Below are 15,627 nucleotides of genomic sequence, written 5' to 3' on the forward strand. Positions count from 1 at the left end.
CCAATCCTGATGCACGTTTTTCTTCACAGAACCCAGCTTCTCGGATTATTTGCTCAGCATACAGGTGGAATAAATATGGTGAAAGAAAACAACCTTGTTGCATACCTTTCTTAATTTTAAACCATTCAGTGTTCCCATTCAGAAGACATAGGTGAGTTTAAAAAAAAAAAAAAAAAAACTTGTTATTCCTTCTCCATGTGTGGCTCACATATTTTGAGTTAATCAGGCTTACCCAAGGTGGACATGCAACTGAAGAACAGGTGACTGAAACAGACTTTGTACAAAGCAGTGCAGAGCTCAAGCTTGGCTTTCCACTCCAGCAGCCCTTCCCTGTACCGTTCCTCCTGCTCGTGACTCCAGAGCTAAATCCTGTCTCTGCTCTCTCCTGCTGAGTCAGAGCAAGGCTATGCTCCCACCAGCTCTCATCTGGAGAAAGCTTCTCTCCACTCCTGTTCACTGCAAAGGTCAACTCCAAAAATGATCACAAATTAAGAGTTCATGTCCTGTGAACACTCATTAATCAAGCACGTTCAGAGAAACACTTACTGCAAAGTCACATCCAGTGCTCTTTTTGATGTCATCCACCGTCAGACCTTCCCAGAGTTCAATCAGAGTCAGCCCTTTCTTTTTGTCCACATCAAACACAGCCTGCCAGAATCAAAAAAGAAAAAAGAAAGAAAAGAAAATGATAATTTTCTTCACAATGATTATTCTATAACACAAACCAGAAATATCTTCTCAAGTTCTTAAAAGACAGACAAGACCCAGGACAAAAGGGCCTACAAGCCAGCAATGGGAAAATGTCCACAGTAACTATTATACTTTGGTGAGAACTGAAAACTCCTTAATAAGCAATTGATGTGGAACACTGTTGATGCCAGGAAACAAACGAGTGACAACTACTGATGGCATGTGCTATTATTTTAGCCAGTTTGTGATTTTTTAAGTGCTGTCAAGTTGGTTATGACTCATAGTGACCCTGTATAGGGTTTCCAGGGCCTTAAATCTTCATGGAAGTAGAAATCCTTATCTTTCATAAATGCTGCAGAGAAAGCAAGCTCTCAACAGTGGCAAACGTATTACAAAAGCACTGCTGTTCTAGTCCTAAAGACACCAGGTAATTGTTAAATATTTCCCTGTAAGCCCCGTGAAAACAAAAGCCCTGACAGGGTACCTCATATGTTTTGTAAATTAAAAGATGATGCTTTTGTTAAGAGATGTATGAGAAAACTGACCTCACTTTAAACATTACAGTACAACTAGATAGCAATATCCTGTGATGGTATTGCCAGCTGATAATGCTTGATTCAGCAAGTAGACTCAGCATGTTGTACCTGAATTAAAACACAGGCTTTCCCAGGTGAAATATAACTTCTTGAGTGGAAGCTACCACTCAAGTCACTTCGCATAACCTCCCACCCAAGAATTTTTCAAGACATTCTTCTCAAATGGTCATTTGAGCTGACTTATTTCAAGGCATACTTGCCTCTGGATGGGACACAAACAGATTTAACTCCCTGGCTTCAGAGCCAGCCTCCCGTGTTCTGCCTGCCAGCTTTCATGGTCCTTTCCTCTTTCTTAGACTTAAATATGATGCTTCCCAGATCTCTTCAGTCTTCTGGCTTTACCTGAAATTCACCTATTATTTGTAGGTTTCAGATCTTTATTTTCATCTACTTTGGAAATTCAATCCTAAATTGTCATTTTCAAATACATCCCTACTTAGGAGACAAATATCAAGACAGAGCAAGGTGTAGGGTGAGGAGCCCTGGTTTTGAAGCTGGAATTCTGGCACTTCTGCCATGTGCTAGTTGTGTAGACTTTGATGGCCATCTACCAAGGGATATCATAAAGTCCTATGGATCAAATATAATAGCAAACATACTCCAAACACGCAGCACAATGCATACAGCAGGGACAAAAAACTCTCTTTTCTTCTTAGTCACTTCACTTCGTCACTTGTGTGTGAAATCAGATTTTGAAAACACTTATTTTCTTCAGTTTTTGATGTATATTTTTCCCCAATAGTGAAACATTAGAGGATCAGTAATACCTGTACCCACTCTTTGTTCTATGGTTTAAGAGGAAACATCTTAGCAAACTCGTTTTTTTAATCTGCGCATTTTTTGTTTGCAGAAAATACGTCAGGCACACTATTCATACTGATTAGCTTTTCCCTGCATTATGAACAATTGTGTAGTCACAAAACTGGAACAAAAAGAGAAAGAAGAACCTCTGGATGATGATATTAACAACAGGCAAGAAGGGGATTTGGGGCGAAGATATCATGAGTATAAAGTTTCAATAAGTAAGGAGACAGACTCTATGGCAAATTGATTTATTGCTTTTTAAAGTTTTATTATCATCTTTATCAAGCCCTAATTACCTCCAAATTTCATATATTGGAAAGTTAAGCACTTATTATTTTAAAAGAAGGAAATCTACTTTTGAAAATTTTACAAAGATTTCCATTTACTGGCTTAAGGTATAAACAAAAATTTGATAAAAATCTAAACTAAAACTTTACATTTTATATTGCTAAAAGTAATAATGAAGCTACATTTGATTTTACAGATGAATAAGTTAATTTATCACCACCATAAAAGGTTATATATAGTGGATAAAGTAGTTAATCATAGCCCAGATGCTGCTGAGGAAAGTTCTTTCATAACTTTCTTTTGTTGTTGTTAAGTGCCATCAAGTCAGATCTGACTCATAGCGACCCTGTATATGGTTTCTGAGGAGTAGCTGGTGAGTCGAACTACCGGCTATGTGGTTCAAACTGACCTTGTGGTACAGAGTTTATCCCACAGCGCCACACCAGGACCCCTTTGTATTAGCAACAGCAAAATAGGAACACTCATAGTCTAAGGCTTCTCCAAGTCTATCTGACAACTACACTGGTCTTCCTTTCAATGATTTTGAGCTTTTGTTGCACATTTTTCTCCTACTCTATCCAGGACTTTCTATTGTAATCCATTTCAGAATGACCAGCAGTTGTAGCTGGGCACCATCTAGATCTTCTGGAGGTTGAGGTCACACCCTTCAAACCTGGAAGTGGATTCTCCTCTCATGGATCAACTTTCTGCCAAACGATAAGCCTATGATGTGAGCCCCTCCCTAGAACAATCAACTGTGTGAGACCCAAAGGGCAGCATTTGCCCAGAAATAAAGGCCTGAAGGTAGGAAGGAGTGGGAAACAAGGACAAATGGAAATGGGAAACACAGGGAGGAAGTGAATTGAAGGCTATTACATTGTGGGGCTAGCAGTCAAAGTCATAAAGCCAAATATGCATCAATTATTGAGTGGAAAATCAATGTGCTGTCTAAATTTTCACTCAAATCACAATGTTGTTGTTGTTGTTGTTAAGTGCCGTCGAGTCAGTTCTGACCCATAGCGACCCTGTACAGGGTTTCCGAGGGTGTAAATCTTTATGGGAGTAGAAAGCCTCATCTTTCTCCCACGGAGAAGCTGGTAGTTTCGAACCGCTGACCTTAAGGTTCGCAGCCCGATTTGTAACCACTATGCTACCAGAGCTCCTCAAATCACAATAAGCTGTTTAAAAGAGCAAAAGCAAAAGAAAATTCGGGTCATAACATTTTCCAACACCTCCTTTTATCTCAAATTGAATTTTCATGGAATTCTAGCCCCTGATCAGGTAGGAGCCCTAGTGGAACAGTAGGATAAGTATTGGACTGCTAACCTCAAGAACACATGTTCAAATCCACCGGTTGCTCTGCAGGAGAAAGATGAGGCAGTCTGCTCCTGTAATGATCTGTAGTCTTGGAAACCCTGAATAGGTCACTCTGAGTCAGAAAAGGAGGAAGACCCACAAGGAGATGGTTTGCCACAGTAGCAGCAGCGAAGAGTTCAAACATAACAGCAATTGTGAAGACAGTGCAGAAGCCGGCCATGTTTCTTTCTGTTGTTTCAGGGTCATCACAAGTCAAATTGACTTGATAGCCCCTCACAAGTGGTCTGAATATGCACTAGGGAAACAGGTTTTGGGTTTTTGTTTTTTTATTTGCTAGTGTTAAGGAGATTTGGTGTCCCAGCAGTTTGAATCCACCAGGCACTCCAGGGGTAAAAGCTGTGACAAGTCTGCGTTAGTAAAGATTTACCGTCTTGAAAACATTATGAGGCTGCATTACTTTGTCCTGTAGGGTCACTAGGAGTTGGAACTGACTGGGCAGTAGTGGGTTTGGATTGGTTGGGATCTACAGTGGCAGGGCTGAAACATGTATGACCCTTAGTGTTGCTGCAGTTTCAGCCACACATTCAACAAAAGTACAGAGTCCAGTGATAAACATAACTATTCCTAACTTTGAGCTCCTCCAAGTTCCATGTTTACCGGCTCTTCTCTTTAGTCAGTTTTATAATACAATGGCATCTACAGCTAAGGTTCCAATTGTTCCCACATGCTAATGACCTAACCAAGTTTGTTCCAATACTGACTACTTTTCTTATTTTCTGGCACCATATCAGACAATGTTCTGTTGCTATTCAGAAGGTTTTCACTGACCAATTTTTTCAGAAGTAGATCAGCTGGTCCTTTTTCTCAGTCTATCTTGGTCCGGAAGTGTTGCTGAAACCTCATGTAACTGAACTGGTATTTGATATGTTGAGAACTTCCACACAAGCCACCACAGGACAACAAACTGAAAAGCTAGTGGTGGTTAAGAACATGGCTAGTTTTCCCATTCTGTCTATTCAAAGATGAATCCTATGCCTACCATCAAGAGTTCTAACGGTGTAGTGGGTTAAGCATCAGGCTGTTAACTGAAAGGCTGGCAGTTGGAACCCACCATCAGCTCTGTGGGAGAAAAACGAGGCCATATGCTTCTGTGGAGATTTATAGCCTTGGAAACCCTCTGAAGTTTTACTGTGTTTTATAGGGTCTCTATGAGTTGGAATCGACTTGATAGCAGTGGGTTCACATCTATCACTGCAAAGCACTTTTATTGGTAACAAACAATTCTAAAAATGCTTATAAATAAAAAGACGGTGGTAGATATTATAGGAAATAAAAAGAAAGAGGCGCTTTACCTTTTCAGTAATGATTCGGTTGACACATTGTTTCCCAGTCAGCGGTAATGTACATTTCTCCATTATTTTATGTGCATTTCCCTGTTTTAAAGAAGAAATATCAGAAAGAGCAGTCAGGGACACCTCTTATTTGAACTGATATCACATGAGAAAAAGAGAAGCAATCAGAGAAGTTGTCTCTAAGTCCATGCTATTTCAAGGTCTTTGTACAGTCATGCCTTTGCGCATTTTCCGGAGGCAGCTTCTCTGCTCTTGAAATAAGTGAGGGAAAATGCCAACTTAATAGCCTAAAGCATACATTATTTAGGCAGAAAACACCCTGCTACAAATGTGACCACTCAAGCCTCGATCCTCATAGCAGCTGATGGAAAACTTCACTTCCAATATCTTGCATGCTTTTCTCTTCTCCTTATTTGGTCACTTTGACAAAGCATACATGGAACATACACATACAATTTCTCTTTTTAAAATAAACAAATTTTTATTTTATTTTAATGGAATCCTTGTGTGGTGTACAAGATGAGCACTGGGCTGCTAACCTCAAGGTCAATGGTTTAAACCCACCAGCTGCTCCTTAGAAACCCTTTCCAGGGTCGCTGGCACTTAACAATAACAACAACAATCTTAAATGTTAAAAAAAAATAGTAATATACACACAAATCAATACCAATGCGCTCCAAGTTGATTCACTCCCAGACCTGCAATTACTGTTAAGTGCCGTTGAGTGGATTCCTACTCATAGCTATCCTGTGTAGAATTTCCAAGAAGCAGCCAGTGAGTTTGAACCACCGATCTTGCAATTCAAACCGACCTTACGATCCAGTGCTGATCCTACAACTCCACATCAGATCGGCAATTAACAGGAATCAATTTCCACTTTTTTTTTGTTTGTATTTTCCTTATTATATTGTTCAGGTTATTAAAATCCTTTATTTACATCCTTATTTATTTACTCTCTACTGTTAAAGATGATAGGATACATTGATACATTTCTAATAATTTTATTTTGTTTTTTAAAAAAAACATTTTATCTCATGCTTCTCTACATTTCATGTCTACATTTCAAAATGTTATGTTTGTGCTTGGTAGGTACTGTAGAGTCAGTTCTGACTCACAGTGACACTATGCACAACAGAATAAAACACTGTCCAGTCCTGCAGCAGCCTCACAATTATTGCTACGTTTGAGCCCTTGTTTTTCCTGTGTCAGTGCATCTCACTGGGGGATCTTCCTATTTACACTGAAACTTCATTTTACCAAGCATGATGTCCTTCTCTGGGAACTGGTCCCTACTGATAACATGTCCAAAGTATGAGAGATAATGTCTTACCATTCTGGCTTTTAAGAAGTATTCTGGCTGTACTCTTCCAAGACAGATTTGTTTGTTCTTTCAGCAGTCATGTTACTTTTAATATTTTCTCCAGAGTCATAATTCAAATGCATCAATTCTTCTATAGTATTCCTTATTCATTGTCTTACTAATTTTCTTCAACTTCAGTATGAACTTGCATATGAGCAATTGATAGTCTCTTCCATTGTCTCCCCCTGGTCTTGTTTTGGCTGATGACACGGAGCTTTTCCACTGTCTCTTTCCACAGATGTGGTCAATTTGATTCCACTTGGTGAGGTGCATGTGGATAGTCCTCTTCTACGTTGTTAAAATAAGGTATTTACAATGATTAAGTCATTGTGACAAAATTCTATCACTGGATCTCCAACATCGTTTCTAACATCCAAGCCATATTTTCCAACCGCTCATCCTTCCACTTATTTCCCAACCTTTGCATTCCAATCACCAGTAATTATCAATACATCTTGATTGCATGTTCTATCAATTTCAAACTGAAGAACTTAGTAGATTTTTCAATTTCATCATCACTGACTTTAGTGGTTGGTATGTACATTTGAATAATAGTGGGATGAGCTGGTCTTCCTTGTAGGTGTATGGATATTATCCTTTCACAGAGAGGGATGTACTTTAAGATAGATCTTGATATGTTCTTTTGATGATGAGTGTGACGCCACTGTGCTTCTATATGTCATTCTTGGCTTATTAAGCCATGTGATGGTTAGATTCAAAATGGCTATACCAGTCTATTTCAGCTCATGAATGCCTAGGATATTGATCTTTATGCATTTCATTTAACTTTTGACTAGTTACAAATTTCCTGGTATCATACATTTTACAATCCATGTTCTGATTCTTAGTGGATATTTACAGCTGTTTCTCTTCATTTTGAATTGTGCCACATAAGCAAATGAAGGTACCAAAGACTATATTCAATTAACAGCATTGCAATCAACTTTATCTTGAGGAAGGAGCTCTACCCCAATCGTATTTTGAGTGCCTTCCAAACTGAGGAGCTCATCTTCTGGCACTATGTTGTTGTCAGGTGCCATCGAGTCGGAATCGACTCATAGCGACCCCATGCACAGCAGAACGAAACAATGTCCGATCCTGGGCCAACTTCACTACCGCCGCCACACCTGAGTCCATCAATGATGCCACCTGGCTGATCCATCTCGTTGGGGGTCTTCCTCTTCTTCTCTGACCCTCCACCCTACCCAGCATGACATCCTTCTCCAACGATTGTTTCCTCCGGACAATATGTCCAAAGTAGGAGAGACGAAGCTTAGCCATCCTGGCCTCCAAGGAGCACTCTGGCTGCACTTCTTCCAAAACAGATCTATTGGTTCTCTTGGCAGTCCATGGCACTTTCAGTATTCTCCTCCAACACCACAACTCAAAGGCATCAATTCTACGATCCTCCTTATTCACTGTCCAGCTTTCACATCCATATGAGGCTATTGAAAACACAATGGCCTGGGTCAGGCGCACCCTAGTCCTCAAGCTGACATCTCTGCTCTTCTGGCACTATATCTGACAGTATTACGGTGCTCTTCATCATGTTTCAGTATTCAACATTCTGGTGCTGACAGTATTCCATTGCTATTCATAAGGTTTTCAGTGACTAAATATTCAGAATTAGTTTGTCTGTCCTTCATATTCTGTCTTCATCTGGAAAGTCAGCTGAGACCTATCTGCTGTGGGTGAAGCTACTGGTATTTAAAATACCTGTGGCATAGCTTCCAGAATCACAGCAGCACACAAACCACCAAAGTACAACAAACTGTCAGATGAGTAGTGGATTTTGTCCATAGAATCCTTCAATATTGCAAGTCAAGGCTTGAATTTTGTCTTCAACTCTTTTATCTCGAGAAACACTGAGAATGATTTTTCCTTTTTGCTTTTCTAATTCCAGGTCTTTGTATCTTTCATTATAATACTTGATTTTGTATTTTCTAGCTGCCCTATACATTTTTCTGTTTATCTCTTAAACTTCTCCATTCCTTCCATTCACTTTAGCTTTTCTACACAGCAGAGCATGTTTCAAAGTCTCTTCTGACATCAATTTTGGTCTTTCTTACCTATATTTTAAATGATTCATTCCTTTTCTTTCTGTATGATAGTCTTCATGTCATCCTTACAACTCTTTTGGTCATTGATGTCTAATGCATCAAATCTGTTCTTAAGATAGTCTCTAAATTCAGATGGGTCAAATTCAAGGTCATATTTAGCTCTTGCGGACTTGTTTCAACTTTCTTCAGCTTCAACTTGAACTTGCATATGAGCAATTGATGATCTATTCCACAGTCTGCCCCTGGTCTTGGTTTGACTGATGATATTGAGCTTGTTCACCTTTTCCCACAGGTGTAGTCAATTTGATTTCTGTTCATTCCATCTGGTGAGGTCCATGTATAGAGTTACCTTTTATGTTCTTGAATCTGGAAAGTTGAGGATCAGCAAAAAAGCAAAAGACCCCCAATGAGATGGGGCTCATCTTCTGGCACTATATCTGACAATATTCTGCTGCCATTCATGAGGTTTTCAGTATTTAACCATTCAGAAGTAGTTTGCCTCTCCTTCTAACTTGTCTTTGTCTGTAAGTGACACTAAAACCTGTCTACCATGGGTGACCCTGCTGACATTTAAAATACCAGTGGCGTAGCTTCCAGCACACAGCAACACACAAGCCAAGCCACTGCAGTACAACGAACTGGCAAACCAGAGGTGTAAATATTATGCTTAGCATTCCTTTTTTACTTGATGAGTCTATTTTACACATTATCTACAAGTTTCTTATTATGGCAAAGATAATAAGGATTTAGCTGTTAGACACCCACTCTTCTTGTTCCCCTTTGTCATCTTCAATTCTCTCAGTATAGCTATGTCACAATGGGTAGTTTGCTACAACAATCAGAATTTAGATCACTCTGATTAACTGACCATGTAAAGCTGTTCATTCTTGGTACATGTAGCTCAATATTGTATGATTATATTCACTTTCATATACAAATATTTTAAGCCTCAGTTTGCACTTAGTAAACGAGTGCACTGGTCTAAATCCGAATGTTGAGTTTTTAGCTACTGTGCCCTTTCTTCAAAAATAAAGTAAATGAGGAATTATGAGTGGAAACCAGATTTTTATCCATTAGCCCATACATTTTCTTCTCATATCTGCATATTTTAAAATAGTATGCTTACCATGCTCTTTATTTCTTGATTAATCACTTTAGACATTATCTACTAATTTCTTATTGTGATCGCAGAGGATTTCTCTCTTACATAATCCCAGGATCCTTTCTCATCTTCAATTTCCTCACTAGCACTTCCTGCCACACCTCCTACTATAGAAGCAACCACAGAGGTCTTTCTGTTGGACATAGCTGGAATGAACTCACCTTCAAATAGTTTTCTTCTGATTATAATTAAGTTCCTTTCTAAGAATCAAATGCCAGGAATCTACCCTAATATTTCCCTTGAGACTGAAAGATAACTTAGCCCATTATGTATCTTCTTGTAATGTGACAGAATGTATTTATTGCTTCCTTTTGTATCCTAAAGCACCAAACAAGATGTAATCATCATCATTATCCATCTCAATGTTTTACCTGGTTTGTAACTCTTCCCTAACTCAGTGTCAGAACAAGCATATGGTCAAAGGTGAGGAATTTTAGAGAACTGGGTGTAACTATTTAACACGATAATACTCTGTATATCAACTTACAAGTGCACCAATAATTGAAGGGTTCAATATGTTTAACTGAGTGTTTGGCACAAAAGATATTCAGTAAACAGAATCTCAGAGAATAAATGCATGCACACAGGCATGAATGGATGAATGAGTGAGAAGAGAAGGGAAGTCAGTTGGGAATCTTGGATAGGTTTCAAAAAGACAAATGATTAATTCAATCCAAATTCAATCAAAACTAGGTAGTGCTAAATACACAGAAAGTGCAGAGACATGACACTTTTAATAGCAAGTTATATGTTTCTGAGGCTCCCTCTATAAGTAAATGTATAGCTGTAGAAATCAAACCTCACCTTCACTTTATTTTAACTTATATGTTTCTGAGGCTCACTCTATAAGTAAATGTATAGCTGAAGAAATCAAACCTCACCTTCACTTTATTTCTAATTATCTGTTTTCCTTTCAAATTTTCAGAGGAAGTTTGTATGTGTCACAGACATAAAATTCAACAGCTGAATTGATGGCAATTGGGAGAACTTCCACAGATGTCAGCGCACCTTATGTTTACAGTAATTCAAACTAGGCACATCACGATGAACTCCGATCTGACTGTGAACAGGTCAACAATATGAGAGCCTCTGAAGAACAGTTTCTTCAGGGAGCTCTTAGTTTCTTCTCTTTATTTGAGCAGAATCTACATTTGGCATGTAAACAGTCCCTTGGTTTGTAATGAACAGAAACTCTGCTTTATGAGGAATCATGAACTTCAACTGACAGAATTAACATAACGACACCCTACCAAGAGAGGTCTTCCATAGACCATTTTCAGTATAAACAGTACAGCAGAGCAGGGATGCAGGAGCCAACCAGCCTGTGTGTAAGACCTGGCTCAGTCACATCTGAGCTGTGTAAAGCCGTGTGCCTCTCCTCCCCATTTGCTCGTGTAATGCCTATCAAGTACCTGGCCGTCTGAAAAACCCTATATAGGGTTGTTAAGAGCTGGAATTGACTCAGTGGCTGTGGGTTTGGTTTAGGTTTAGTGTATTGTTTATACTTCCACCTGTCTGTCACCTTGTCGTACTGTGGTGTCTTGCATGTTGTTATGATGCTGGAGGTTATATTACTAGTATTTCAAATACCAGCAGGGTCCTATATGGTGGATAGTTTTGACGAAGCTTCCATACTAAGAAAGACTAGAAGAAAGGCCTAGACAGCTACATCTGAAAATTAGTCAGTGAACACTCTCTGGATTACAACCAATAACTGTCCAATATAGTGCTGACAGAACTGCCCCTAAGTTGGAAGAATTCACAATATACAGTAGTGACAACAATTAAGCAAATCATACCAACGACTGTGAAGATGTCTCAGGCCTGGCCGCCATTTTGTTCTATGAAATACATGGTGTTGTCATGAGTCAGAGTTGACTTGATAGCAACTAGCATTAACTGTTTATACAACCTCTAGTTAACATTTTTATAACCTATCAGGGAATTATTACATCTCAATATAAAGAAAACAAAAATCCTCACCACTGGACCAATAAACAATGTTCTAATCAATGAAGAAAAGACTGAAGTTGTCAAGGACTTCATTCTTCTTGGATCAACTATCAACACTCGTGGAAGCAGCAGTCAGGAGATCAAATAACGTATTGCATTAGGCAAATCTGCTGCACAAGACCTTTTTAAAGTGCTAAAGAGCAAAGATGTCAGCTTGAGGACTAAGGTGCGCCTGACCCAAATCATGGTATTTTCAATAACCTCATATGCATGCAAAAGCTGGACAGTGAATAAGGAAGACCATAGAAGAATTGGTGCTTTTGCGTTATGGTGTTGGAGGAGAATATTGAAAGTGCCACGGGTTGCCAAAAGAAACAACAGATCCGTTTTGGAAGAAGTGCAGCCAGAATGTTCCTTGGAGGTCAGGATGGCCAAACTTTTTCTCTCATACTTTGGACATATTGTCAGGAGGGATCAGTCACTAGAGAAGGATATCATGTTTGGTAAGATGGAGGATGGGCCAAGAGGCAGCATCAATGGATTCAAGCAAGGCAACAGTAGTGAGTTTAGCCCAGGATTGGACACTGTTTCATTCTGCTGTGCATAGGGTCCCTATGAGTCGATACCGACTCAATGGCACCTAACAACAATAACAAGTTCCTATTAAAAGTCTGACATAGATTTATGCAAAATATGGCCAAAATTCACTTCTTAAGGTCCACAAAGCTAATGAAAACACAATATATGTTTGGAGGCAAATTATAGGGCTCACTAGGGAAACTGGTACCAACTGTATTCTTGCAGTTAGAACAATGTAGCTAAATGATTCCATTCACATTTAGCTCTAAGACAAAACACAAAGCAAAGAGAAAAAAATGAGATGCAGAAAGATTCAAGGATGTCATAATTTCAATATTCAACAAAAGGTTAGCAACAAGCGAAAATATGACTAACTTAAGTGTCCTATTCTAACAATGCTGGGCTCAGCCTTAAGAGTGTGGTATGGCAGCAGAATGTGAAATCATCAGATAGTATCATTAATATCACATACAAAAACAGATTTGCCTCCTCACAGTAGAGCTGACCGTGATGACACAAATGAAGCAAAACTTTCAGGACCTTAATTTGCTGATGGGGCACAACTCAAAATGAGGAGAAACTGATGCAAACATCCACTAATGATCAGAACATGAAATGTATAAAGTATGACTCTAGGAAAATTGGAAGTTGTTGATAATGAAATGGAACATATAAAGATCAATATCCTAGGTGAGCTGAAATGGACTGATAGTGGCCATTTTGAATCTGACAGTCATAAGGTTTACTATGCCAGAAATTGAAGAGGAATGGTGTTGCAATCATCATTAAAAAGGGATATTTGAAGATCTACCTTGAAGTACAATGCTGTCTGTAATAGGATAGTATTCATACACCTATAAGGAAGAACTGGGCTCGGCTCTGTAGGATCAGCACAAGATAATGAGCCACAAAGTAGGCAGTTGAAACCCACCAGCTGCTCCTAGGAAACTCATACAAGGTCATTATGAGTTGGAACCAATTCAAGAGCACTTAACAACAACAATCAGGAAGACAATACTACTATTACTCAAATGTATGCACCAACCACTAAAGCCAGTGGTGAAGAAATGGAAGAATTATACCTAGTTCTTCAGTCTGAAATTGATCAAACATGCAATCAGGATGTATTCATAATGACTGGTAATTGGAATGCAAAGGTTGGAAGCAAAGAAGAAGGATCAGTCATCGCAAAATATGTCCTTGGTGATAGAAATTATGCTGGAGATTGCAATGTCGAAGGATTCTACAGAGAAAATATTAAGTGATGCAAAAAGAATCAAAAGGAAATGGAAGGTATACACAAAGTTGCTGAACCAAAAGAAAAGGTCAATGTTCAGCCATTTCAAGATGTAGCATATGATCAAGAAATGAAGGTAATTAAGGAAGAAGTCCAAGCTGCCATGAAGGTACTTGTGACAAACAAAGCTCAAGGAATTGATGGAATATAAATGAAAATCTTTCAACAAACTAATGAGGTCCTGGAGGCCTTCTATGTTAGGAAATTTGGAAGACAGCTACCTGGACAATCAATTGGAATAGATCTATATCTGTGTCCATTCCAAAGGAATGTAGAAATCTTTGAACAATGGCATTAGCATCACATGCAAATAAAATTTTGCTGAAGACAATTCAAAACTGCCAGAAACACAAGCCAGATTCAGAGGAGGAGGTGACATCATTGCTGACGTCAAATGAATCTTGGCTGAAAGCAGAGAATACCAGAAAGATGTTTACTTGTGCTTTACTGACTATTCAAAGGCCTTTGCCTGTGTGGATCACAACAAGCTATGGATAACAGTGCAAAGAATAGGCATTCCAGAACACTGTACAAGAGACAGTCTTGAGAACAGAACAAGAGGATACAGAATGGTTGAAAATCAGGAAAGGTGTGCATCAGGGCTATATTATTTCACCATACTTTTACAGTCTGTAGGCTGAGCAATTAATCTGACAAACTGGATTATATGAAGAACACAGCAACAGGATTGGAGGAAGACTCACAACCAGAGATATGCAGATGATATAACCTTGCTTGCTGAAAGCAAAGCAGTCTTAAAATGTTTACCAATGAAAATCAAAGATCACAGTCTTCAGTATGGATTGTACCTTAATATGAAGAAAACAAAAATCCTTACAAATGCATCATCATGATAACTGGAGAAAGTACTGAAATATTAACAAAAAGTTCATTTTGCTTGGATGCACAAGACCTCCAATAAGATGGATTGGCACAATCACAGCATCAAATGGGCTCTAGGGTAACAACTATCAAGGATGACACAGGACTGGACAGTGTTTCATTCTATGTTCATAGGGTCACTAAGAACCGAACTGGCTCAACAGCACCTAACAACAAGAAGCATCTCTGAGCTCACCAGGAGAATTGCAGCCAACAGAAATGCATCTATGGGGGTCTTAGGAAAGATAAAGGCAAGATCAAAAAGAGCAGCAAAGGCACCTCAAGACTTCAAAATGAAGCATGCACATAAATAAGAGAGAAGCAGAGTGAGTAACTGTTATTCTCTCCCCTCAGTCTGCTGCCTCACAAAGCTTGATGCCTTGCCATAGTCTTCTAAAAAGAGGAACTATGAAAGTTGAACCTGGCAAGAGAACACTTAAAACTTTTTCTGGTGACACTACTAAGCCAATGGTAGGTGTCCCTTAGGACATGCCAAAAGATTATAGAATGAATGGGCCTCATTGTTATCATTTCTTGACCCATCACTCTTTCCACTAGTCTAAATGCTTAAATGAAGTAAAATAGTTTCCACATACATACAGCACAGATACTTACAATATTAGGAAATGTCATATTACACAATATAGAACTGTCAAATCACTGCGATGATAGACTTGGTATAGGAAAAGACCTAAATGAAGGAAATCAAGAATAAAAGGATAGGAGGGGATTCCTAACACTAAGTTTGCTCATGGGATATTTTTAACCTTTACAAAAAACAAAACAAAACAAAAAAAAAAACAAAAAAAAAACACACAAAAACCCCACTGCCTTTGAGTCCGTTTTGACACACAGTGACCCTACAGGACACAAAACTCAAAACTGTTACTTAAGATATTCAGGTTGTAAACCTTTTTGCCATAGAGCAGCTGGTATGTTTGAACCACCAACCCTGTGATTAGCAGTCCAATGTTTAACTTATTACACCACCAGGGCTCCTCCTTACCTTTATAAAGCATGTACCAACAGGGACTGCAACATACAAACAGGCCGTGGAAAGACTTAGCTAGCTCTAAAGTGGAGAACATTTGCTATTACAGATGATTTTTATAAGCAGATGTAATAATGGGTCGTGGTTACAGGCGCATTCTCAAGTGCAATACTAGCCAAATTAGACAACAGGTACGGCAAGCAATTTCCCTGAAAATCATGGCTTCAGAGCTTTAAGGTCTTAGAATAGAAGGTCCCTTTTCTTAAAAATAATATAAAAATTATTACCACGGTCTA

General features: G+C 38.8%; 1 protein-coding gene across 1 annotated transcript in view; it reads right to left on the reverse strand.

The window, feature by feature from the left end:
- The window catches only part of OXCT1 (3-oxoacid CoA transferase 1), a 251,550-nt gene that overhangs the window by 24,808 nt on the left and 211,115 nt on the right, over positions 1–15,627 (reverse strand). The window contains exons 14-15 of the mRNA XM_006877358.1: positions 5,048–5,128; positions 547–648 (exon numbers count right to left, since the gene is read on the reverse strand). Of these exons, the coding sequence (XP_006877420.1) occupies positions 547–648; positions 5,048–5,128 (183 nt within the window). The remainder of the gene's footprint in view (positions 1–546; positions 649–5,047; positions 5,129–15,627) is intronic.

Source organism: Chrysochloris asiatica, unplaced genomic scaffold (genome assembly GCF_000296735.1).
Source record: "Chrysochloris asiatica unplaced genomic scaffold, ChrAsi1.0 scaffold00487, whole genome shotgun sequence".
Lineage (NCBI taxonomy): Eukaryota > Metazoa > Chordata > Mammalia > Afrosoricida > Chrysochloridae > Chrysochloris > Chrysochloris asiatica.